Source organism: Emys orbicularis, chromosome 5, assembly GCF_028017835.1.
Source record: "Emys orbicularis isolate rEmyOrb1 chromosome 5, rEmyOrb1.hap1, whole genome shotgun sequence".
NCBI classification, from domain to species: Eukaryota; Metazoa; Chordata; order Testudines; family Emydidae; genus Emys; species Emys orbicularis.
Window position 1 is genome coordinate 110,102,956 of NC_088687.1, and position 27,250 is coordinate 110,130,205.

Consider the following 27,250-nt stretch of genomic DNA (forward strand, 5'->3'; position numbering starts at 1 on the left):
CCTGTAGGGAGAAGAGGCCATTGGATCTGTATTTTCTTAAACCCCACCTGTGCCTGTTCCCCTGGGGCAACAGGTTGCAATGAACTCCTGCAAGAGGTGCAGCCCCCCCTGGCATGGGTTGGTGAAATTCTGTCCTTCACAACACAAATGCCCTGCAAGCCCCTCTGCAGGCACCACAGAAAGGTCGGGATTTGCCCCTTGCTGCACAGGGGAATGACGTACCATGCAGTGCTCTCTCATCTCATTGGGAAGTTGTTTACTCTCCAATCAGTTTGCGTCTGACTTAGCAAAGAGCCTTTTCCTCATGGAGAGTGTCATTAAAGCCAACTCTGAACTTTCAAGATTAAATCAAGAGGGAGGAGTTAGCCAAGTGCAAAAAAAAAAAAGGTTCTGAAGATTGTCCATAAAGTGGGGCAAGACATCATGTTTGGATAACAGAATAACAGCCAAAGAGAATTTCACCATCCCCACGCCTCACATGAGAGACATTTCAACCCAAGGACAAATTTTCTAAAAAAAGTTATAAGCTCCTAAAATAGGGGCTTAAGAAGGAAACTGCTTCCTCAACCATAACTGCTGCCATGATGCTCTGAGATAGCTGGGCCCAGACTTCGAAGGGCCAGATTCCCCCTATTTACATTGAATGGCACTTTATTCTGCAGATAGTAACGTTGGGTTGTCTACTCAGGGAGAGTGAAGGTTGTCAGAATCTGGCCCTACATTTTTATACAGCATCTATCATTGTGGGATCTAAGCTCTTTCTGAGTGTAACAAGGCAAAGTGCTCTTTTCCTCCAGGTGGTCACATTACTGTCTTATCATTTGCAAAGTACTGTTCATTTTAAACAGTACAAAATGTTCCATATGGGATGGTAAGGAAAACATCACACTGAGAGCCTTGTGCTTATAATGCTGTATTTAACATCTGTACAGAGAGCCATTGGTGTGTGTTTTCTTGAACCTCCTGTATTATTTTACAGATAAATGAGAAAATGCACACTTGTCATAGTTCATGTAAATGGAAGTTAGTTGCTATTTCATGTACTGCATTCAGCGCACGCTTTATGCACTGATTCTGTTAGATGTTAGTAACATCTTTACTTTTTTTTTATTGTCTTATTTCATTAGCTTGTATCACACTCTCTCTCTTAGGTCTTTCTAGGGCATCTATTACTTTAGTAGCTGAGCTTCCTGTGCTAGTTAGCTATGTATGACCTACTACTTCTGAGATTCCTCAGCAAGTTATATACATCACCGAAATGACATAAGTTCCTTTCCTCCCCTGAGCTGTCTGGTTTTCCCCATCTAGTCTGGCTGAAGTGACAGACTCTCTCCCCCAGCCAAACATTTGCTTTACAAGGTATTTATATACCATCACCTCTTCTCTGCATCTTCCCCACCCACCCCTCACAAACATATGCCATGGTGGGAGGACATTCTGATTTCACACCATTTGCAACACTGAAGTGACAAATTTTCTTCCTTTAAGTCATTTCTTTCACTACAGATGTGTGTAACGGCAAAGGACTGGTTTCCCTTTATTTCTGCCATGCTTGCAGGGAGATTTATTTCTTTGAGTTTGCCTGGAAAAGTCTAATAGGCACAAAGAGGAAATGGTGACTGTTCTATAGGTTTTTGAAACATCCTTTACAATTTAACCAAGAATTCTATCCCTGCAATAGGATCGTTCAAAAATCTATAGAAAGGATTAGGTTGTCTAAAATGCCAGAGTAATTTCTATGGAGCCCTGCGAGGCTAATACTTAAATACCAGTTTTCAAGAATCAGGCAAAATCATCATCCCACTGACTTCATTAGTTCATTTCATTGCACCTCTCCCCATGGTAAAATGCACACACAGCCATATCCATAGGGAGAAGACATAGTGTCCTAAGCATCAGGCTTGGAATTCCGTGAATCACAGTTTTTAATCCCACCACGATCAAATAAACTCTTCTTCATCCCAGATTAGATACACTGGGCCACACCAGGTGTGGGTGCAAATGGGTGCAATGCCACTGAAAGCAATAGAATTACCCCTGCTTACACTGGGACTGAATTTGGCCCACTGAGCTCCATACAATGTATTATGGAGAGGGAAGTGCCTTTCAGAAGCATTCATGTCTGTTCAGCATGCCTCATGACACTTTTCATACAGGGGAGAGTCTTATCCCAAGTCCTCGGCCCAAACTTCCCATTATCTGCAGGACAGTAGCTGCCGTTTAATTCTGGTTTGTAAAAACACTTGGGGCACAATATAAAGATAAGTTATTAATGGCAACCAGAAAAAGAAAGAGCTTAACACTCACAACCTCTGTCCAATTAAACCCCACAACTTTGTCATATCTAAAAAAGGGTAAAATAAGTCAGTTTAAAAAGCAGGGTGAGGCAGCCCATTGGCAGCAACTGAGACATAAAATGTGAAAGCATTTAACAGTGAGGCTTATTGATCCTCTTGGTTCTGTGAAAGACTCAAAGGAGCAAAGCACCAAAGGGAGCACATTTCAAGGCTCCCCTTCAATCAAATATATAGTTCTGCCATTATGTGGTGCAGCATCACCCACGACACTCAGCCAGGCAGCTGTGAGGATGAGAAGAAAACAAAAGTTTCCAGATAGTGAAGTATTTTAATAGTTAAGGAGTCAGGGCAGGCCATGCACCCTTTGCTTTGTTCTGTTTGAAGTAAGATCAGCTGGAGGCAGGGTCTGCTGAAAAGCAGCAGGAAATTAGAGCTAGTCCATACTAGAAGCGCGGCACTAGTGCAGCTGCACCCCTGTAGCGCATCTGGTGAAGAGCATTATGCTGAGGGGAGAGAGCTCTCCCGTCGGCATAATAAAACCACCTCTGCAAGAGACATTAGCTGTCCACGCTGGTGCTTAGGTCAGTGTAATTTACGTTGCTCAAGGGGGTGGCTTACTCACACCCAGCGATATAAGTTACACTGACATAAGTGGTTGTGTGTACAAGCCCTTAGTGGGGCAAAAGACAGGGGAACAACTTGTGTTTCTCACCAAAAAATCTAAGTAGGAAGAGCAGAAGTTTCTGCTTCAAGCCCAGGAATCCCTTCTCCTTTTCAGACTGTGCCCCAGCCTTGTGTTTTGTAGAACAGCACAGCCAAAGGCCACCAAACCATCACAAGGGACACCTCCACCAGAAAAAGGTCAAGAACCTTTGGGTTAATTCTCTTGACCTGGACCCAAACAAAATACTGTCCATGCCTCTGAAGAGTAGAAAGTAACAAAGTCACCTCACCCTCTATATCTTGGGCTAAGGGTCCAGAGAGGTATCTGATGGCTCATAAGAAAATACATGAGTGAGTCAAATGGAACCAAAAATGGAAACATTTTAAGAGAAAATTTCCCCCACCCTTTTGATCATTTGATGTTGTTGTGAACTGCCTCAGCCTGAAACTAGTTTTTTCACTCAAAAGGCCAATTGCACCATTTTCTTTAAAAAAAAAAATAACTTTTTAAGAAGAAAGAGTGAAAAAGAGAGACAGCTCATTCGAAGTTCAACTGTGTGACCTGGGACAAGTCACTTCGATCATGCGTCTCAGATTCCCTACTTCTAAAATGGGAATCATGCTACTTACTCATGTTTGCAGAGCCCTATGCGGATACAAATTTATATCCATGGGTGCAGATATCCGCAGATATAAAACTCGGAATCCGCGGAGCTGCAGGACTCTATCGGGAACCGCAGCGGTGAAAGGAGCAGCATGTGCAGCCGCCACTCCCTGGAGCCAGCGCTCCAAGCCGGCAACTCCTCCGGCATGGCTGTACCGCCCTCACGCCTGCCTCCAGCCCCGCCCACTGGGGCGGGCACCAGGCTCACCAGCAGGTGTCCCTGTTCACACTAGTGCAGCGGGCGTAGCTGGAGGCAGAGCTAGGGGCGGTACAACCATGCTGGAGGAGCTGCCAGCACGGGATGCTGGCTCCTGGGAGTGGCGGCCCCACATGCTACTCCTTTCCCCACTGTGGTACCTGGTACAGCCCTGCAGCTCCACGGACACCGATTTATATCAGCAGATATCCACAGATATAAATTTGTATCTGCGCAGAGCTCTGCATGTTTGCAATGTGTTTTGAGATTTTTAGATGAAAGATACTATACAGAGGGAGTTGTAGTAATATATATATTTAGCTGTACCTTTGCATTTTCTAGGGTACCCATTTGCTTCAGGCAAATAAAGTTATTATTGTTCATTACACATTCTCATAAATGGAGAATCTGCTGTCAATGCTTAACGTTTCAATGAGCTCAGTAACCAACTCAAAGTCCTCCTGTGATATTGCTGTTTATGTAACTTTTCTCAGAGGTCTACTAGTCATTGAACCATTTAGCATACAAAAAAATTGTACCATTTTGGAAGTACTCCAGCCGGTCACAACATTTGTCAGTTTTTGATTTGCTGAATCACACAGCACCCAAGTTCATTTCACAACTGGGATTCCTGAGGCGCTTCTGCAGTCTAAACTATATTTTATATCTATAATGGGAATATTATGTATCTTTAAAAACTGACATTTTAATTAGCAATGAGGTAGAACAAAGGAATCATTGGCACCGGAGGGGAGGTTAACAGTGGAATGCGAAAGGAGGGGGTTTCAAAAAGGGATTAAAGGAGAGTAAGGATGTTTAGTTTACTGGAAGGAGGAGGTTGTTCTGTCTGTATATGAAAGGTACTTATATGGACCCCATTACCATAGTATCTGAGTACTTCATTGTGATGAAATGCACGCCTGTAGTCAGACCCTACACACTATTATAATAAACTTTTCAAATGATACCTCACAAGGCATCTTTTGTACAAACTAACAACTCACTTGTCAATAATATCATGGTGAAATGTATGTAGCAACATATGTAAAGTTATGAACATAAGCTGACGTTATGACTGAAATGTGTTTACCAGACAAGTCTGGGGAGTGGGTAAACCAGTTTCTTGAAGACAAAAGACAAGCTGACACCTCTAGCCAGGTATCATCAAAACTAATTGGTAGTCACAAGTTAAGTGACCATTCTTCAAGGTACGATCCTGAGCAGCTCAGAAGTGACTACAGGGCTCCGGGAGTAAGGGTGAAGGAGTTGGGGGTGCAGGTGTGCTCTCTTCCATCCTCTGGTCCAGGGTAGGAGCCCAGGCAGACACAGATGCATCCTGGAGGTGATGGTTCCTCGGGAGGTGAATGCCTGGGTGCGAGGATGGTGTCACCAGGAGGGCTTCGGCCTCCTTAACCATGGGATGCTGTTCCGGGAAGAAGGACTCCTAAGCAGAGATGGGGTCCACCTATTGAGGAAGGGGAAGCACATATTTGGATACGCTCTGGTTAACCTAATGAGGAGGGCTTTAAACTAGGTTCGATGGAGTGGGTTGATTAGTTAATTAGTTAAGTTAGTACCCATTACGCCTCTGGCATTTAGGGCAGCAACGAAGCTCCTCCATTCCTGTCTGTTTCTGGCAAGTCTTTCAATGGTTCCTCAGCTGTGCCCCAGGTTTTTCAGCTCAGCTTCCACAGCTCTTCGCCATGTTGTTTTTAGGCAGCCTCATTTTCGCTTGCCTTCAGGTGTTCATCATATTGCTATTCTGGTGATGGAATCAGTTTCCATCAGAAGCACATGGCCAATCCATCTCCAATGCCTCTGGTAATGACGGTGTTCATATCTTCTTGACTGCACTGTGTGAACAAATCTTGGTTTGAGATTGTTCTAGGCCAAAAGATATGGAGGATTTTTCTGAGGCAGGTTGTATGGAACGCAGACAGTATGGACATGCTGTACTTTGTCATTCTCTAGCATTCTGCACTGTAAAGTAGTGTTGAAAGTACGCAGCTCTGATAAATCTTAAGTTTGGTTTTGGTGTTGTATTTTGATGATTTCCAGACTATTTGAGCTCCTGAAGGTGTTCCTGGCTTTATTGATTCTGTTCCGGATGTCCTGGCTTGTTCCACCATCAGCTCATAGTGCTGTCCAAGTATGTGAATGTTTCTACATAAGTGAGAATATGATCTTTTATTTGTACTGGTGACGGTGAGGCAATATTAAAGGTCATGATATCTGTCTTAGTGTGGTTGATTTTCAGTCCAATTTGCTGGCTGAATGTGTTCAGTCGGGTTGTTTTTTCTTGTATATGGTGTTGGGTATGTGATAGGTGAGCAATATCACCTGTGAAGTCCAGGTCTTCAAAGGATGAGAAGGGTGTCCATTTAATGCCTCTTGGTATGTCTTCTGTTGTATACTGTATTACCCGGTCGATGGCAATGTTGAAGAGGATTGCAGGCATGACAGATTCGATGGGGATGTGACGGGTTGTGACGGATATAGTCTCGCATGACCTTCTCATAAACAAACTAGGGAAATACAACCTAGATGGAGTTATTATAAGGTGAGTGCATAACTGGTTGGAAAACCATTCCCACAGAGTAGTTAGTTATCAGTGGTACACAGTCAAGCTGGAAGGGCATATCGAGTGGGGTCTCAGAGGGATCAGTTCTGGATCCGATTCTGTTCAATATCTTCATCAGTGATTTAGATAATGGCATAGAGAGTACACTTATAAAGTTTGCGGATAATACCAAGGGGTTGCAAGTGCTTTGGAGGATAGGATTAAAATTCAAAATGATCTGGACAAACTGGAGAAATGGTCTGAAATAAATAGGATGAAATTCAATCAGGACAAAAGCAAAGTACTCCACTTAGGAAGGAACAATCAGTTGCACACATACAAAATGGGAAATGACTGCCTAGGAAGGAGTACTGCAGAAAGGGATCGTAGTGGATCACAAGCTAAATATGAGTCAACAGTGTAACACTGTGGCGCAAAAAAAAAAAAAAAGCAAACATCATTCTGGGATGTATTAGCAGAAGTGTTAGCAAGACACGGGAAGTAATACTTCTGCTAAACTCAGCTCTGATTAAGCCTCCGCTAGAGTATTTTGTCCAGTTCTGAGCGCCACATTTCAGGAAAGATGTGGCCAAATTGGAGAAAGTCCAGAGAAGAGCAACAAAAATTATTCACGGTCTAGAAAACATGCCCTACAAGGGAAGATTGAAAAAGTTGGGGTTGTTTAATCTGGAGAAGAAAAGACTGAAAGGGGACATAACCTTTTATGTACTTGAAAACAGTTACAAGGAGGAGGAAAAAAATTGTTCTCTTTATCCTCTGAAGATAGGACAAGAAGCAATGGGCTTAAATTCAGCAAGGGCAGTTTAGGTTGGACATTAGGAAAAACTTTTGGGAGGGCTCTGACCTGAGAATTTGGTCAGCCCTGTTGCTGGGACCATTTACCTTGAACCAAATCTAGTTTGTTTAGTTACCAGGAAGCATTTTCATCTTTATTTCTCTTGTAACCATTTCTGATTTTAATACTTATACTCACTTAAAACCTATCCCTTTATAGTTAAATAAATTTGTTTCATTCTTTAATCAAAACTAATCCAGTGTTGTGTTTAAACTGAATTGTTTGGTAACTCCAATTAAAGTAGCAAACTGTTGAGTACTGACCCATCACAGGGTCAATGGACCTCTAATATCTGGACTGTCCAGGAGAGGGCTGGACAATGCAAAACACACATTTTGAGGGGAAATCTGTGACTGGGAGTGTGTTGGGGCCACTCTGCTAGTGGTAACCAAGAGTGGTGGAAGCCAGAGCGTGATTGGAGAGTGTTGGCAGGCTGCAGTTATACACAGACACTTGGATATGATCTGCTTGCTGTTTAGCTGTTTGTGAGGGGCCCAGGCTGGGAGTAAGAACAGCAAAGCATTATGAGGCACCCAAGGTTGCAGGGCAGGTGATGACACAGCCCCTCAGTGGTCTGGATTGCACCCCAGAATGTCATAATCCCACTCTTTGAAGTATTTATCCTTACAACATCCTTGTGAGGAAGGGAAGTGCTATTTATATGCATTTCACAGATGGAGAACTGAGGCACAGAGGGTATGTCTACAGTGCAATTGGGAACAAGGCTTCCAGCCCAGGTAGACAGACTCAGGCTAATGGAGTCATAGTACGAGCTAGTATGTTAAAAATGGCAGTGTGGACATTGTGGCTCCCGTGGAGACTCAGGCTAGCCACCAAGCTCAGACTCAGGGGGCTGGGTGGGGTTCAGAGCCCAAGCTTCCACCCCAGCTTCAGTGCTGCTATGTAGCAATAGGGAACAGTGTGGGAAAAGGCAGGAGTAGGAAAGAGAAAACAAAGGGATCAAGAAGGTGAGGAGACCAGTGAAGTCAGTGGGTTGAGATAGTGAATAAATAGACAATGAAATGAAAATGCTGGCAGAGCTGGGCAGCACCAAAGAGCTTGAATTTCATGCAGAATATAGGAAGCCAGAGCTCTTAAGAGACATGAGATATATGAGGAGTGGGCAATATGGTCTTATGGCAGGAGCAAAAGTATTTAAGCGCTGAATGGTGAGTAGACTGAGGGGGAAAGTCAGGGAATCTGAACAGAAAGAGGTTACAGGAATCTAGGTGAGAAAAGAATGGCACAAACCAAATTTTGACAATGGATGGAAATAAAGGGTTGGGTTTTTTTTAAAGTGCATAGAGAGGGAGAAGCAACAAGACTTGGTGATAGCCTGGGTCTGAGTAAGAGAGAGGTCAAAGCAACCCTTGAGTGACATGAAGGGCAGGCAAGTATAAACTGCTCCCCAGAGGAATAAGCTTGTGCCTTTGGACACATTGGACCAGATCCTACTCATTTACGCCACTGTACAGCCGGGGTAACTTCATTGTCTGCAGAGAAGCTGCATTAGATTTACAATAGTGTAACTTTGGTCTAATGGGTATTTTGTGATATAATCTCCATTTTAACCACATAATTTATTTCCAAACATGAGCTATGTTAGGCCGTAGACTTCTGTTATGGTTAAAAAAAAAAAAAAAAAAGCCAGACTGCAGTACAAAAGCAAAAAAATCCCAAACCTTTGAGAAAATGTAGCTTGCTCAAGAAAGGAACATGAACCTATAGAGGCTCACTGGCACTATCTAGTGGTCAAAGAGAGAATTTACCTCAGCTATGCTAAAAACAAAATGTATCATTAAGGCCCCATATTCAGCAAGGCACTGAAGAACATTTCTGACTATGAGCATGTGCTTAAATCTCATTGACTTCGATGGGATCTCAAATATGTGCTTACACGTTTTACCAAATTGGAACCTAAGGCAGATTGTTCGTCATGACAGGTGTGGGGAACATTCATGGCTTATTTATGGCAAAAAGTATAATTTTCATTTTAAAAGGATATCATGGGATACTAAAGTAATATTAAATTGTTTTTCATGGGAAATTGAGAAGTTAAATAGATATATTTTACTTTTACACTAAAATGGGTTAAAATTACTTAATGCTATAATATATCTTAAAGAACCTAAGAGGTACATCTGGAAAAAAACGAAGTCTTGCTCAGTAAGGGTTGGTGAGGTTTCCAGACATCATGACGTTTTATGGAATAAAAAGAAAGGGTTACTTATTTTACAGTAATTACAGTGATTCTTCTAGATGTGTTGTCCACATACATTCCACTGCTGGTGCGCTTGCCCTGTTCTGTACTCAAGTTCAGATTACTTTGGCCAGCAGTGTCCATTGGGTGGGGGGGCTCTACGTGCACCCAGAGTGTCCATATGTCTCCTACCGGAGGGCATAAAGGACAGTGTGACCCCAACCATCCCTCAGTTCCTTCACCAATACAGAATCCAGGTCTTATAAGACTCTGTAGTAGCAAGGAAGGAGGGCAGGTCATGGAATATATTATATAAGGACAACGCAGCTCAAAGAGCCACAGTTAGTATAAGGTAAATGTTTTGATCAGTCAAACAATGTTTGGGGAACTTCCGTTTGTGGAAAGTTTTAAAATCACAAGACTCCTCCAAAATCAAAGATCAAATCCAGTTTCCACATAGCTGTTTCCAACCCTCCTGGTTGTGAAGAATGCTTTCGAGACATGTACTGAGTGCAATCAACACAGTGTTGTCTTCCAGAATCTCCAGAAAGCCTGTAACAAGTGCTCTATAAGTAGTCATCACGCCAATGCCAACATTACCTGTTTCATTGCTGACCTCAGTAGTAGGTAGACTAAAGAAAGGTGTGCGAGTGAAGCCACTGGGAACAAGCAGGAATTGGGGTTGCTGAAGAAAAGCAAGTACAGAGGGGAAAGAACAGGAGATTTACAAAGAAAGAGAAAACAGAAAATGGAGGATGATGAAAGAAACAAAGGTCAGAAATATCAGTGTTTCTAAGGTGAGCATATTTTCCCATTAAATGCAACAAAAGTTCTTGAGTAATAACTAAAAGTTATTCACATCAGTGGGATTATGGACTTGAGTTCATTCCTCACTTAGGAAGTATAGCAGCTGCTATCTCCATTTATAGATGGGTAAACTGAGAAACAGCAAAGTTAAGTGACTTATCCAAACTCACACAGCAAGCTGCTGTCAAAGGCAGAAAGAGAATTCAAGCTTCAGGGCCAGGACCATGCAATCTTAGTAGATGTGCACTCAGCCTATGGATTTAAGATTCCAATTGTGAAAATTTGAATGATTTAGGCTTTAGGCTGTAAGTTTGTTTTTACCCACCAGTTACGTTTTACACATATACACAGAATGTTTACAGTACTTTTTCAGAAGCTTCAAAGCAATCTTTCCCCCCTATCAAACGTGACCTCCATTTAGCAAACAAGTTGCAGTGCAGAAGCCTATGGATGATCTTTGTTTACATCTGTGCCTGCGTAGTAGCATAATTGAGGTCAGTAAGACTGTAAACAGTTCTGGGAAAACTAGTAATCAATCATTACTAGAATGCAACAAGGGAAGGCTCACCTGATTTATTTTGGTGTAGAAGTACAGCCAAGTCATGAGGATTGCTCTTTTTTTGGCTTTTAAAATAAAAATTGACAAGTAAAGAGTACTCCTAACAAATCACATTAACCTTACCAACTTGAATAGCTCCACTGACATCAGTGAAATTATCTGCATGATGTCACAACGGGTCAAAGCCTTCTTGTCTATTTGTATAGTCTGATCAATTGACTCGTAGCAGTTGCCAGGTTCATTCCTGTTCAGAAGTTTAGGTTTGATTGTTTCAGCATATTGTAAAAATCTATGACTCTTTATAAGTCTGCTGGATTCAATCCAAACTACCTGTTTCAAAGTAGTATGCAGTGTAGTTGTAGCACTGTTGGTCCCAGGATATTAGAAGACAAGGTGGGTGAGGTAATACATTTTACTGGATCAAGTTCTGTTGGTCCAATAAAGGATATTACCTCACCCACCTTGTCTATTTCAAATAAGCTTATAAAAAGACAGCCAACATTAAATAAAAGCTACTTACTTATGTTAGTGAACCAACTTTACACTGCCAATTGTTTCAGTTAAGACACTATCCAAAATTAAGGTTAGTCCCATGAGCCTAGGACTGAAGTTAAATTTACTCTGTAACTGTTTTTACAACAGCTATAGAAAAAATATTGACTGTCTAAAGTAACCAAGGTAAACGTTATCTATTATTTTAAAAAACTGATTTCAAAGGGAATTTCTAGTGAAAGGTTCTCTCCAGTTCCCCTACGGGAACAACTCAGAAGACAAGAAGAACATGGCCTAAACAATCAAGGCCATCCTTCTTCCTCTAAATGCAAGCTACAGTCCCCGCAGGTTTATCTCAGTATAATACTGATTGAATTGTTTTGTTAATTTGAGATTTTTAATATTTTCTTAATGCATCTCCTCAGGGCCGGCTCCAGGGTTTTGGCCGCCCCAAGCAGCCAAACAAAACAAAAAACAAAACAAAACAAAAAAAGCTGCGATCGCAATCGCGATCTCCGGCAGCAATTCGGCAGAAGGTCCTTCGCTCCGAGCAGGAGTGAGGGACCGTCCGCCGAATTGCCGCCGAACAGCTGGACATGCCACCCCTCTCCAGAGTGGCCGCCCCAAGCACTTGCTTGGTACGCTGGTGCCTGGAGCCGGCCCTGCATCTTCTAATGTCTTGAGGTGCATGTACCATACCCAATGAAAATATACAATTTTGCTTCTGAGCAGTAAAAAGCGTTGGAGCCCCACATTCTCCCATTCATCCAACTCCACCCTTAGGCAAACAATCAGGGGAGAGATGGGCTTTGCATGGTACCCTAGAGATGGGCTTTGCATGGTGCATGGGCAGTGAAACCAGGTTCCGTGAAACCAAGTAAGGAAAGCTAAAACCAGGCTTGAGGAGCTTCCTATGAGATAGGCATTGCCAGCTCAAGCACCCAGCTGATCTCAGCTATTCAGTAGGCCAGGGGTCGGCAACGTTCGGCACGCGGCTCGCCAGGGTAAGCACCCTAGCGGGCCGGGCCAGTTTATTTACCTGCTGACGCGGCAGGTTCGGCCTATCGCGGCCCCCACTGGCCGCGGTTCGCTGTCCCAGGCCAATGGGGGCGGCGGGAAGCCGCGGCCAGCACATCCCTCGCCCACGCCGCTTCCCACCGCCCCCATTGGCCTGGGATGGTGAACCGCGGCCAGTGGGGGCCGCGATCGGCCGAACCTGCCACGTCAGCAGGTAAATAAACTGGCCCGGCCCGCTAGGGTGCTTACCCTGGCGAGCCGCGTGCCGAACATTGCCGACCCCTGCAGTAGGCACTCTTTAAGGAAGAAACCAAGCAACATATAGCACTACACTGATAAAAAGTCAACACTAAATTGCACATAACAGCAATAGGAAGGTAGAGTAGCAGCTCTTGGAGAAGTAGTGTAATATGTTCCTTACAACTGATTCTAACAGGCGGACTTACCTGCTGTAACCCTCCTTTGGAGGCCACTCAAAAGTATCGGCAAACCCTGGCGGGAGATATGTTCGGTCTTTCTTAACAAACATATGCATATGACGTATATCAGATCACCAACATCTTCTATGACAAAAAGGAGTACTAGTGGCACCTTAGAGACTAACAAATTTATTTGAGCATAAGCTTTCGTGGGCTACAGCCCACTTCTTCGGATGCATAGAATGGAACATATATTGAGGAGATATATATACACATACAGAGAGCATGAAAAGGTGGGAGTTGTCTTACCAACTCTGAGAGGCTATGTTTATCATACAAATCTACATTTGTGAGTTGAAATTAATCCCAGTGGAAAATGAAGACTGTATACATCAGGGCAAACTTAACATACAAACTAAATACAAAATCTCCTTGTTTCCTATTTGTATATTCTGCTTGTTAACTTACACGTGAGCTGAAGTTGTTGTGTGTTTTTTTTATATATAAAGGATATCAATAACTGTTTAAGATCTTCAAAGTCAAAAACAATGGATATGTAATCTTAAATTTAAAACAGTATTTATTAAACCTTGTACACTTTCAAAATGCTCCTTAACCAATTTTCACAGGAAAATGGAGGTAAATTTTGCATCAGCGTATGCTAGCACAGACACCTTAGCCCCACATGAGTGTGGGCATCTGAACTCATGGATTTCCAGGTCTGACCAGGACATAAGGGAGTTGCCCACCACCACAAACTAGATCGGTGGCAGAGCCAGGACTAGAACCTATGTCTCTCAACTACAGATCATGTATTTCAATCAGCTCTTTCACAGTTTTACATAACTCTCTGCCCCACACACCATTTATCCTGTAAGGGTTAGTGATTTAATAACCACGTAACAGGCGGAAATACTGCACATTCTTTATCCTGTTTTTGATGTCAGCACTTGAAGAAATGCTGTCCTTCAGAAATGGTTTCCAAATATTTTGTTCTACAGTGCATGCATCCATGTTTAAATCTACACATTTACTCTGTGAGTGATTAAAGCTATGAACAACAGATATAGCCAAGAAGTATTTTAGTTCAGTTTTTAAACAGAAGCAACTTGATTGGAATGTTTTCTTTAAATAGATCAATATGACTTTTGTATTAGGTAGAACCAACTCCCTCTCCCGCCCTCCCGCCCATCTTACTTTGTTGAGAAACATACCTGAATTGGTGTGAAATTTTCCAACCTCAAGTTTATTAAACTAGATTCTTGGTTTTCTACCCAAGACTCAAATAGCAGCATAGTGACAGTGCCACGTAATACAGCAAAGCTGCTGTCAGCAACACCAATTCATATGTGAGGTGAAAGCCTGATCCCAGCTCCTGTACATGAATAAGACCGCCAGAGCAGCATACAGGAGCTCTAAAAGCCCCAGATTTGGCCGGAGGATTCCCCCAGGACAGGAACTGGTGAAGACAACCATAAGGCTGCTTTCTGAGGACCACCTCACAAGTCCTGATATAAGGGATAGGGCATGCTTCAGGCCTCGGACTCAGAGCAAGTAACCTTTTAGCATGTAACCTTGGCAGTGATACAGCCCAGAGGCAACCACTGACAGGCCTCCAAGGACTAGGTTATGCCAGGGGCTTCAGAGCAAATCCAGACTTAGAAGTGTGCTGGTTGAGAGTTTGAAAGTGGAAGGAAACTTGGGTGAAAGTGATCACGAAATGATAGAGTTCATGATTCTAAGGAATGGTAGGAGGGAGAACAGCAAAATAAAGACAATGGATTTCAAGAAGGCAGACTTTAGCAAACTCAGGGAGTTGGTAGGTAAGATCCCATGGGAAGCAAGTCTAAGGGGAAAAACAATTGAAGACAGTTGGCAGTTTTTCAGAGAGACATTATTAAGGGCACAAGAGCAAACTATTCCACTGCGTAGGAAAGATAGGATGTATGGCAAGAGACCACCCTGGCTTAACCAGGAGATCTTCAATGATCTAAAAATCAAAAAAGAGTCCTACAAAAAGTGGAAATTAGGTCAAAATAAACAATGAAATGGAGAAAATGTACATCAGTTTAAATAAAAACATGATTTTAATATTGTTTACAGATTTACAGTTATATCACATTACATTCTTTCTGCATTGTTCACTCATCTTGCATATATAATCAAACAGGAGTAAACTACAATGATCTGCATAATTTATTCTGATCAGATTTATTCTATAAATGGCTACAGATTAACCCCAATAGCAAGTTGTCTTCTCTTCCCTCAAAGTATGAAAAAGTGTTTCAGCTCTAAACTCAAAAAAACCATTCATCCATCTCAGTGTCAGTCCATTTTGTTCCAGTAGCTACGGAACTCTAAAGAAAAATTTAGTATTAATCTTCAGAACCAGCAGCATTCACTGAAGTGACTACCTAAATCACCATATTGAGAATCCTTCTCCAGCAACACCCGAACAATACACTCATTAGTGTATGAGTCAAAACAGTTGCTTTGAACATATCCATCTTCAGGCACACCTTGTGATGTACACAGACAATGTTGTTATTTCCTTCCAAATGGATCAGACCACACTTTTAACCCTACAAATCAAATAAAAAACAACACCATCAAGAGTTTATAGATTTTATAGGCCAAAAGGACAATTATAATTATCGTCTAACCTCCTGCATAATAGGTCAAAGAACCGCACACAGTAATTTCTGAATCAAGCGCATAACTTCTGTTTGACCTATAGCATATCATTTAGAAAGACATCCAGCCTTGATTTAAAGAATTCAAGTGATGGAGAATCTAGGTTAGTTGTTCCAATGGTTAATTACTCTCTGTGTTAAAAAACTGCACCTTATTTTTAGTCTGAATTTATCTAGCTTCCATCTGTTATGTCTTTTTCCACTAGATTATAGAGCTGTCTATTATCAGACATCTCTCTCTCTCTCTCTCTCTCTCTCTCTCTCTCTCTCTCATGTAAGCACTTGTAGACAGTGATCAAGTCACTGCTTAACCTTCTTTTGGATAAATAGACTGAGCTTCTTTTGCCTCAATCCATAAGGCATGTCCTCCAGACCTCACCTCATTCTTGTAGTTCTTTTCTGAACCCTATTCAATTTTTCAACATCCTATTTGAAGTGTGGATACAGTGGATACAATATTGAAGTAATGGTCTCACTGATGCCATATACAGGAGTAATACCACCTCCCTACTCGATATTCCCCTGCAGTTGATTTTGGACTTTTATAAAAAAAAATTAAACAAATAATCCTGTAATACATCTTAATAGATATGGCCTATTTCAGAAACACAAATAGCCTCTTGTCTGCAACAACAAATGGCCAACCTTGAATGGCTAATAGCTAGTACTTTAATCCTCCCATAGGCAAAGTAAATATAAGGGCTATCAGCAAGAATCTCTTTCACTGGCACAGCAAGCCATAGAAGCTAGCTGGAAATTATAACAGAAGAGTCATCAACAAAATATTTCAGACACTGGAAACGATAAATGCTCAGGCAGCTCAGTTCATAGAATCATAGAATATCAGGGTTGGAAGGGACCTCAGGAGGTCATCTAGTCCAACCCCCTGCTCAAAGCAGGACCAATCCCCAACTAAATCATCCCAGCCAGGGCTTTGTCAAGCCTGACCTTAAAAACCTCTAAGGAAGGAGATTCCACCACCTCTCTAGGTAACCCATTCCAGTGCTTCACCACCCTCCTAGTGAAAAAGTTTTTCCTAATATCCAACCTAGACCTCCCCCACTGCAACTTGAGACCACTACTCCTTGTTCTGTTGTCTGCTACCACTGAGAACAGTCTAGATCCATCCTCTTTGAAACCCCCTTTCAGGTAGTTGAAAGCAGCTATCAAATCCCCCCTCATTCTTCTCTTCTGCAGACTAAACAATCCCAGTTCCCTCAGCCTCTCCTCATAAGTCATGTGCTCCAGCCCCCTAATCATTTTTGTTGCCCTCCACTGGACTCTTTCCAATTTTTCCACATCCTTCTTGTAGTGTGGGGCCCAAAACTGGACACAGTACTCCAGACGAGGCCTCACCAATGCCGGATAGAGGGGAATGTTCACGTCCCTCGATCTGCTGGCAATGCTCCTACTTATACAGCTCAAAATGCCGTTAGCCTTCTTGGCAACAAGGGCACACTGTTGACTCATATCCAGCTTCTCATCCACTGTAACCCCTAGGTCCTTTTCTGCAGAACTGCTGCCTAGCCACTCGGTCCCTAGTCTGTAGCAGTGCATGGGATTCTTCTGTCCTAAGTGCAGGACTCTGCACTTGTCCTTGTTGAACCTCATCAGATTTCTTTTGGCCCAATCCTCTAATTTGTCTAGGTCCCTCTGTATCCTATCCCTACCCTCCAGCACATCTACCACTCCTCCCAGTTTAGTGTCATCTGCAAACTTGCTGTCGGTGCAATCCACGCCATCCTCTAGATCATTAATGAAGATATTGAACACAAACCTGCCCCAGGACAACCCTTGGGGCACTCTGCTTGATACTGGCTGCCAACTAGACATGGAGCCATTGATCACTACCCGTTGAGCCCGATGATCTAGCCAGCTTTCTATCCACCTTATAGTCCATTCATCCAGCCCATACTACTTTAACTTGCTGCCAAGAATACTGTGAGAGACCGTATCAAAAGCTCTGCTAAAATCAAACAACACATCCACTGCTTTCCCCTCATCCACAGAGCCAGTTATCTCGTCATAGGAGGCAATTAGGTTAGTCAGACATGACTTGCCCTGGGTGAATCCATGCTGACTATTCCTGATCACTTTCCTCTCCTCTAAGTGCTTCAGAATTGATTCCTTTAGGACCTGCCCCATGATTTTTCCAGGGACTGAGGTGAGGCTGACTGGCCTGTAGTTCCCCAGATCCTCCTCCTTCCCTTTTTTAAAGATGGTCACTACATTAGCCTTTTTCCAGTCATCCGGGACCTCCCCCGATCACCATGAGTTTTCAAAGATAATGGGCAATGGCTCTGCAATCACATCCGCCAACTCCTTTAGCACCCTAGAATGCAATGCATCTGGCCCATGGACTTGTGCTCATCCAGCTTTTCTAAATAGTCCTGAACCACTTGTGACAGGGTACCCCATAAGACTTTATGGGGGGGTGCTCATAAATGTATGTATGATATAACTGGAATAGGGTTTTGCTACATATGCCATGTAACATATCTATGTAAAGGTTATGATCTACTGGTTATGTTCATCCTAGTTGTATGCAGGCACCATTGGTGTGTTCAAAGTTATGAACATTGGCTGTATAATTGCTTGATTTCTAAGTAGCCTTCGTTAGAACATTTGGTCACTTCTTGGAAGCACTTAACAGACAAAAGAGCTTGGAAGACTCCAGTCCACATAAGAAGGTTCAAGGTAGCATGTGGGTAATGGCTGCTACCTGCAAGTCCTGAGTCATGCATGGGCATGTGACTTGCCCATGTGATTCCAGATCTCCATTTTGTGACTGGATTCTACACAGGGTGAGGAGAGGGTCTCCACCCACAAGAGAAAGTCTATTTAAACCCCTGGGAGACCCCTCCATTTTGTCTTCAGCTGGCTAAAGAAGGAGCCTCTCCACCCCCCCAGGATACTTGAAGGAAACTGGAACAAAGGACAGTAACTACAGGGGGTATGAGTGATTGCTGGACCCAAGCTAAAAGGAGATTAGCCTATAAAAGGGAGCATTCTGGAACTGGTGAGGATCTTATCTGTATTTAGTTTGATTAGACATAGATTTGTGCATTTTATTTTATTTTGCTTGGTGACTTACTTTGTTCTGTCTGTTACTACTTGGAACCACTTTCTGTATTTAATAAAATCACTTTTTCCTTATTAATTAACTCAGAGTATGTATTAATACCTGGGGGAGCAAACTACTGTGCATATCTCTCTATCAGTGTTATAGAGGGCAAACAATTTATGAGTTTACTCTGCATAAGTTTTATACAGGGTAAAACGGATTTATTTGGGTTTAGACCCCATTGAGAGTTGGGCATCTGAGTGCTAAAGACAAGCACACTTCTGTGAGCGGTTTTCAGGTAAACCTGCAGCTTTGGGGCAAGTAATTCAGACCCTGGGTCTGTGTTGGAGAAGACGGGAGTGTCTGGCTCAGCAAGACAGGGTGCTGGAGTCCTGAGCTGGCAGGGAAAACAGGAATAGAAGTAGTCTTGGCACGTCAGTTGGCAGCTCCCAAGGGGGTTTCTGTGATCCAAACCATCACACCACTTCTTTCTCCACAGAGGGCTGGTCACCTCCTCCCCATACTGTGCTGCCCAGTGCAGTAGTCTGGGAGCTGACCTTGTTCATGAAGACAGAGGCAAAAAATAGCATTGTGTACATTAGCTTTTTCCACATCCTCTGTCACTAGGTTGCCTCCCTCATTCCTTGACCTTCTTCTTGTTGCTAACACACCTGAAGAAACACTTCTTGTTACTCTTAATATCCTTGCTAGCTGCAACTCCAAGTGTGATTTGGCCTTCCTGATTTCACTCCTGCATGCCTGAGCAATATTTTTATACTCCTCCCTGGTCATTTGTCCAATCGTCCACTTCTTGTAAGCTTCTTTTTTGTGTTTAAGATCAGCAAGGATTTCACTGTTAAGCCAAGCTCGTCATCTGCCATATTCACTATTCTTTCTACACATCGGGATGGTTTGTTTCTGCAACCTCAATAAGGATTCTACATAGTTTCTTGGTTAGAGCTTCTATTCAGCAATGGGGAGTGCAAATGTATATTTTTACAGTAAAGCCCAGACTACACATAGAAGCTGCATCAATTTTAATTGGTTTAGAAATCTATAGTTTAATCTGTACAACCCCTCTGCATAGATGCTCTGAAACTGGTTTAAAAGTGACATAACTCCACACAAAGGGGTTGCACCAATTTAACTAAATCAATTTCAAGACCAAGTTAGTTAAATTGGTGAAATTTCTGTGCCACGACAATGTGACACTCTACACCCCAGGTGAGCGCCCTGTAACCCCCATATTCATTATTTGTATATAATTGTGATATTGCATATAAAGCATGCCATATGAGGTATCAGGGGAAAGAACAATGGCTTTCAGCAGATCATAACCTATCCAAATATGTATATCATTAATGCATATGAAGTTATGAAATTGTGTTGTATGGTTGTCACTAAAATATGCTGTGAGTTGGGGAATTGCCCAGATATTAGATCCCCACAGACAAGGACAAGGGAGCTAACCAAAGCCTGGGCAGGTGTCAAACAATCATCAACAGGTATTGCCCTGCAAGGGAGTTACAATTCAATGACTTACTTGCACAAGGCCTCACCAGGGGAATTGCTCAACCTTGCCTAGTGGTGACTCAGCAATGCCCACCAGACATGCCTTGACTTATGTTCTCCAAACACATGGATGGACTAAGAGTATAAAACAGAACACAGGGCCCCATGCTTTGCCTTTGCTCCTCCCCCAACCTATGTTGCAAGCAACAAGGACACTCAGAAGACTGAAGACTCCAACAGAGGAGACTGGCCCAGGTTTCAAGGGTGAAACCTGCGAACTATGATCTGCAATATCCAGTGAGGTGAGAAAAAACTGTTTAATCTAGAGATTGTCCAGTCTAATAGGGTTGAGAGTTTAGGCTGCGTGCTTATATTTTCTTTTCTTTTAGTAACCACTCTGACTTTCTGTAATCAATAAACTTGTTTTACAGTTTATCTTTATAAGTGAGTTTGCCTGAAGTGTTTGGTAAATCTGCTCAGGTTCACAAAGGCTGGTGTATATCCACCTTCCATTGATCAAGTGGTGAACCAATTAATAAACTTGCACTGCTCGTCTTGAGCAGTGCAAGATGGTATATTCCTGAGGTACAAGGCTGGGAGCTGGGGAGATTTGGCTGGTGCCTTTCTCTGTATGATTCATGAGTGACTCTGGGAGAATTCATGCAAACTAGCTGGGTGTGGGGCTCCACATATGGTTGTTCTGAGTGATAACAGACCCAGGAGGGGTTTGCTGCTTGTAACTAGCAAAGCATTGTGAGAGACAGCCCAGGCTGGAAAGTTAAGGGGGCACAGCGGTCCCACAGTCCCAGGCTGCACCTTTGGGATCCCGTCACAGACGATGCCTGAGAAAACTGTTTAGCACTAAGTCACATATTACAAGCTTTATTTAAAAAAAAAAAAGAAAAAAAGAACACTGAGTAAGTAAATGGGCAGAGTATTTCATTTAACATACTTGCTTTTAAAGTCTATTTAAGTGCTGAAATTATAGTACTCAGTGAGTGTTTTATTAAATGCATAAACACAGAAATACAAACTGGATATACCTGGAGGCTGAACATCCTCTTGAACAATACCAGATCGATTTGTTGCCTGGTCCTTCCCTGGTAAACACAACAAACAGTAAAATCACACAGAAAAGAAACACCGTAGCTAACAAAATGCTATGAATCAGAAAGCCAGCAAAAAAAAAAATCTGCATGGGATAGTCTGATATGCTGGTGAACAGCAGTCTGCTCAGCAAAAATATAATAATCACACAGGATGAAAGCTTGCATCTTACACCAATAAACAGCAAGACAATTTTTGGATATATAACCAAACCAAAAAGAGATAATGTGAAAGGAAGGAGTACCTGTGTTTCTATAATATAGTGTCAGCTATTGCCAAAAGGTGATTTTAGGGTACACAACACCTTAATGGCAGACAAAATCCAACACTGATAAGTGCAAAATAATGCACATTGGAAAAACTATACATACAAAATGATGGGATCTAAATTAGTTATCACTCAAGAGGGTGATCTTGGAGTAATTGTGGATAGTTTTCTGTTCAATGTGCAGCGGCAATCAAAAAAGCTAATAGAATGTTAGACACCGCCAGAAAAGGGATAGATAATAAAACAGAAAATATCATAATGCCACTATATAAATACATGGTACACCCACATCTTGAATACTGCCTGCAGATCTGGTCGCCCCATCTCACAAAAGATGTTAGAATTGTAAATGGTACAGAAAAGGGCAACAAAAATGATTAGGTATATTGAACAACTTCCATATGAGGTGAAATTTAAAAAAAAGGCTGGAACTGTTCATCTTAGAAAAGAGAATACTAAAGGGAGAATATGACAGATCTATAAAATCATGAATGGTGTGGAGAAAATGAATATGGAAGTGTTATTGATCCCTTCACATAACACAAGAACCAGGGGTCACCCAATGAAATTAATAGGCGGAGGAGTTTAAAACAAAAAGGAAGTACTTCTTCACACAGCACACAGTCAACCTGTGGAACTCATTGCCATGGGATCTTGTGAAGGCCAAAAGTATAACTGGGTTCAAAAAGGAATCTGATTCTCATGAAGGATAGGTCCATTGATGGCTGTTAGCCAAGATGATCTGCACACAACCCCATACTCCGAATGTCTCTAAACATCCAAATGCCAGGATCTGGGACTGGACAATTCCTGTTCTGTTCATTCCCTCTGAAGCATCTGGCACTGGTCACTGTTGGAAAAACAAGATACTGGGCTAGATGGAACATTGGTCTGACCCAGTATGGCCGTTTTTACAAAATGGGAGTGTTGTTAGCACATTTTGGGTGCTACTGTAATATGATATTATAATAATGCATCTTCTTATAGACAGGGCTGATAGCACTAAACATCATTAAGTTTCCCTGACACTTCCCAACAGAAGAATCTGTTTGCAATAGCTTTTAACTTTAACCATTTGGGTTGAAAAGTTCCCTTCCAGGAGTCTGCCTCAGGCTTCCCCCCCTCCCCGCGAGGAGGGAGGGAGAGAAACTGACAGAGTTGGAGGAGGAGATTGGCGCTTGATGGCCAAAGAGACTGGAAATTGGAACTAATGAGACAGACCTGTGGAAGGAGCAGGCTGGGACTGGGAGCTGTAGGGGGAGAGGGGAGGGAAATGTCACTAGGATCAGATGAGGAGCTGGGAGATATACATTTTGATACAGTCTATTGACAAGGGGGAGTGAATTAAGATTGCACAGGCAACCTTAATTCTGGAATTTCCGAACTTTTGAGTGCTTGACTTTGTAACCTTAATGATGTTCTTTTAGCATAGTGTTTTGTGTGTAATTTATATTTAAACTGCACTGTAAGGAGGAACAGGATATAGAGAAGAATGATCAGTTTTTGATGGGAAATAGAACAGAAACTGTATCTTGGTGGAAAGCTTCAGTTTGAGGAAGTGGAGCTTCCCTAACAGACTGTAGGTGCTTACCAATTAGCATGGCATTTAAACTGAAATAAAATGAAAGTCCCTCTGAGGTGGCCATGAAATTAAATGTTTCACTTTCTCTTTTACAATTCAGAAATATTTTCAAATTCTTTCAATAGATGAATCACGATAAAGTTTGTGTTAAAATGGAGATACAAATTTTAGAGATTAGCTCCTTTGTTCTCCATTATTAGTTGTCCCCTCTTAAAAGCTTGATATAAAATGTCTGTGCCTAAATTTGATCTCCTGTAATTTTTCCAACTTTTTTCCTTTTCTGTTTCCATCTGAGTTGTTATATGGCTCTTTGTGCACAATGGAGCAACAAACTCTGCAATCAATTGAAAGTTAATTTATGCTCCCCCTGCTGGCTCTGCATCAGCAAAACACTAAACCAGGGGTAGGCAACCTTTCAGAAGTGGTGTGCCGAGTCTTCATTTATTCACTCTAATTTAAAGTTTTGCGTGCCGGTAATACATTTTAACGTTTTTAGATGGTCTCTTACTATATGTCTATATTATATAACTAAACTATTGTATGTAAAGTAAACAAGGTTTTCAAAATGTTCAAGAAGCGTCATTTAAAATTAAATTAAAATGCTGATCTTACGCCACCAGCCTGCTCAGCTCGCTGCCAGCCTGCGGTTCTGTTCACCTAGGCCGGCAGCGGGCTGAGCAGGGCTTATGGCCGGGACCCCAGACCTGGGGGGGGGGGGGGTGGAGAAGGGCATTTCAGGGGTCAGGGTAGAGGCCTGGGGGAGGGGGTTCAGGGCAGAAGGCTGGGGTGTGTGAGGGAGGGGTTCAGGGATCAGGGCAGAAGGCTGGGGGGTGTGGGGGGTGCAGGGCAGAAGGCTGGGTGTGTGGGGGGTTCAAGGGTCAGGGCAGAGGGATGGGGCTGTGGGGGTGCAGGGCAGAAGGCTGGGTGTGTGTTGGGGTGGGGGGGTTCAGGGCAGAGGTGTGGGGGGGGTGCAGGGCAGAAGGCTGGGGTGCTCGGCTTGTGGGGGTGCTCCCATCCCCCTGCCCTGAGCGGCTCATGGCAGGGATATGTCCTGTTCCACCCCCTTCCCCCAGGCTCCGTCCCTACCTCTCTCTGCCTCCTCTACGGAGCTGTGTGCATGCTGCCGCTCTTCCCCCTCCCCCTCGCTAGGGCCATCAGCTGATTGGCCAGGGATGGAGAGGAGATGGGGCAGGAAAGCACCACGATGGGGGAAGAAGCAGGGGAGGGGGGAAGCTTGGCTGTGGCAGGACCAAGCTTCTGCCTCCTGCCCCCGCAGGGGAGAACGGTAGGCGGGGGGGCTGAGTGGGGCTGGGACCGCGGCAGGGAGCTGCGTGCCACTCAAAATCGGCTCGCGTGCCGTAGGTTGCCGACCCCTGCACTAAACACTGACTCATCTAAGTCTTGCATAAAAAACATTTGATTTTTAAAAATTTGTTTACAGAATACAATGGCAAGTTTAAATATTATTTAAGAGGCAAAGAAACAGTAGATTAGAAAAGTAGCATATTCTAGACAGTTAACCGTGAAAAAAAAAGAGAATGTAGTTTAGACTAGCATTCAAGGCAATGTTCACGACATTCTAGTCCAGGGGTCGGCAACCTTTCAAAAGTGGTGTGCTGAGTCTTCATTTATTCACTCTAATTTAAGGTTTCGCGTGCCAGTAATACATTTTAACGTTTTTAGAAGGTCTCTTTCTATGAGTCTATAATATATAACTAAACTATTGTTGTATATAAAGTAAATAAGGTTTTTAAAATGTTTAAGAAGCTTCATTTACATTAAATTAAAATGCAAAGCCCCCCCCCGGACCGGTGGCCAGGACCCGGTCAGTGTGAGTGCCACTGAAAATCAGCTCGCGTGCCGCCATTGGCACGCGTGCCATAGGTTGCCTACCCCTGTTCTAGTCACTCAAGAAAGCATGACTAGTGACTAAGGTAGCTCTTAAATTCACACTATATACAGGTTATATATGTGGTATACTTATGGGAAGCTTTACGCATCCCTCAAGCTTGGAATGTTCTCTTCTGCCTCATTCAAATCACTCCTTAAAATTCACTTCTGCAATATTTATCAGAACTGAGGGGAAGGTAGAAAAGATTATTTTTAAATAATACAGGTTTCAAGATGTGTTCATGCCTCACTGGTCCACATAACTGTACGTAATTGGCATTGACCTTTCCTTTCCCCTTCTCTTGATTCCCCCATACACTGTCACATCAAACTCAGACTCTTTAGATATAGGTCCATATCCGTAGTTATTTCTGTGAGGGGACAGTACATTTTGGGAGCTTGAAAAAGTAATTACAATTGCATGGATGTGAGAGATTTAAGTAATGGGAAACCATCAACTTGAAGTTTAGGCATTTTTTTAAAATAAAGGCGTTTTAGGCACTGGAGGTACAACAAGTGTTCCTGTGTCTTCCCCTGCCTTATTTTTGTTCACAATAGAAAATGGAACACAGCGATACAGCCAGGATTCAAAATCTAGAGTTTCTGGATTCCAGCTGTGCTCAGGCCATCAGTCCATACTGCCTCCTATATTGTACGTATACACACATGCACATATATACTGTATAATGGATCATTAATAAGCCTATTTTGAGTGATAGAACCATATTAAACAACTCGAAACTATTTTCCACTGTAAAAGGTTTGCCTCAACTCCCTTTTCTATAACAATGGGATACTGCAAGCAAATAATAAAAGAAGGGGTTATTCAAACATATTTCTATAGCAAAGACTGGTTGTTTTATATGGTGTGAAACAACAGGTAGCATACATTAGGAGCATTTATTCCCTGATCTGCCACAAGTTATCTTTATCTGAGATAGAGATGAGAAATAGGGAAGAATAGTGAAAATATTAGCTTGTGTTAAGTGAGTTTGTTGCAAAAAATGTATTCCAGACACCATGGGAGGCTCTTGCAAGCAAACTAGCAAGTGTTATGGATACGAAACCCATGCTCACTCTACAGTTTACAATGTAAAAGTAAGGTGGAGGGGAGGGGGGAGGGAAAATCACCATTCTACTGCTAAAGTCACATGTCTTAAAGAACAGTATTTCCAAGAGACCATTCAGTATGCAGCATGGACAGAATTCTTTGGGGGCGGTGATGCTAGGATTAGTGGTTCTAAGACATCCTATATCCATCATGACGGTAGGTAAATTAGAGATGAACTGCCAAGCTAACTGAATACAGCCACAATAATAACCCATGGAAACCATCACGATGAAACCTTTTCTTCCAAGCACTTCATTTGAAAGAAGAGAATGCCTCTCCTGGATGTTTCTTGCTAAGTGGTTACTGAAAATATAGAACAGATGACAGCAGGGAGGTGTCAGTTGTCAGGTTAGGGACATTTATTCTGGGAGGGAGTAATGGTGCTCTGTCAGGATTTCAACATGTATATATTTATAGGCTAGCTAAAAATAGCAAGGAAAATCTGAATCCCTGCGACAGCCAAGAGGATGAGGGGAACACAGGAGGGGCTCGTGGGGGAAATAACTCATGATCAGGAGAGTCAGGGAGGGATAACTCAAAGGGTAAATGAAGCACCTGTTGTACGGCATAGAGAGGGTGTTGTGATGGGCGAGAGGATGAGTCCTAGGGATTATCCAGGGAGGGGAGCTGGGTAGGGCATGCCCGAAGGGGATGTTGCTCACTGGGGCCCGTGACGGTCCCGAGAGGACAGGGGTCACGGGGGTGGGCACAATGCACCCTACAGGAGAAACGTCCACGGGCTCAGCCGCTCAGGGCACAGACTGGAGGAAGGGGCCGCCAGAGAGATGCACAGAAAGCGGGGGCGTACAGGGGAGGGTCAGCAGAGGGGCCCGGAGAGCGGGGATCACGTCACGCGAGGCGGGGCGGCGGGGGGGTCCGTACTCACTGTATTGCTCCACCTGCAGCAGCGGCCGGAAGTAGATGGGGTAAAACGCCGCCCCCACCACGGCCACGAACCCGCCGAAGATGAGCAGCGTGCGGGAGATCCGCGCCATGGCCGGCAAAGGACGAGGCGCAAACCCTGCGCGCTAGCGGCACCTGCGCTCCCTACCCTCTCACCTCCCAGTTTGCACACTTCCGCTTCCGGGGCAAGTGCAGGGGATCCCGGGAAGCCGCCTGAGTCACGTGGGTTCTCCGGCCTGGGCGCGAGCTAAGCCAGGCCCCCTCGCAGAGGCGCCCGCTTCCCCGCTGTTATAGCGCGGCTCGCCCAGAGCTCCCCGTTCTGCGTCCTAGAGCCGGGCTGCGAGCTCCGGGGGGCGGGGCCTGCCACCTACTTCAGTGCTCCCCGGGAGG

General features: G+C 43.3%; 1 protein-coding gene across 3 annotated transcripts; it reads right to left on the reverse strand.

Moving 5' to 3' along the window:
• Nucleotides 1-14,794: 14,794 nt before the first annotated feature.
• Nucleotides 14,795-27,027, reverse strand: SMIM20 (small integral membrane protein 20). 3 transcript variants are annotated; one of them, XR_010561445.1, is made up of 4 exons: nucleotides 26,844-27,027; nucleotides 22,004-22,224; nucleotides 21,043-21,099; nucleotides 15,287-15,312 (listed from the first exon to the last, which is right to left on the reverse strand). XR_010561445.1 is itself a non-coding variant. In XM_065405112.1 (3 exons), exons 1-3 carry the CDS (start codon nucleotides 26,950-26,952, stop codon nucleotides 15,275-15,277), a joined length of 204 nt encoding a protein of 67 aa, XP_065261184.1. In that variant the 5' UTR covers nucleotides 26,953-27,027; the 3' UTR covers nucleotides 14,795-15,274. The 3 variants fall into 3 exon arrangements, 1 of the variants encoding a protein (XP_065261184.1); XM_065405112.1 differs by lacking the exon at nucleotides 22,004-22,224 and having other exon boundaries at nucleotides 14,795-15,312; XR_010561444.1 differs by lacking the exon at nucleotides 15,287-15,312 and having other exon boundaries at nucleotides 21,042-21,099; nucleotides 21,980-22,224.
• Between the last annotated feature and the right edge of the window lie 223 nt (nucleotides 27,028-27,250).

What these genes read in the sequence shown, in the direction of transcription:
- SMIM20 (XM_065405112.1), bottom strand. Translation starts at nt 26,952, where the DNA reads ATGGCGCGGATCTCCCGCACGCTGCTCATCTTCGGCGGGTTCGTGGCC. An exon ending in GCTGCAGGTGGAGCAATACA is followed by an intron (nt 21,100 to 26,843) that starts GTGAGTACGGAC and finishes TGTGTTTACCAG; the next exon opens with GGAAGGACCAGGCAACAAAT. An exon ending in AGAGGATGTTCAGCCTCCAG is followed by an intron (nt 15,313 to 21,042) that starts GTATATCCAGTT and finishes TTTGATTTGTAG; the next exon opens with GGTTAAAAGTGTGGTCTGAT.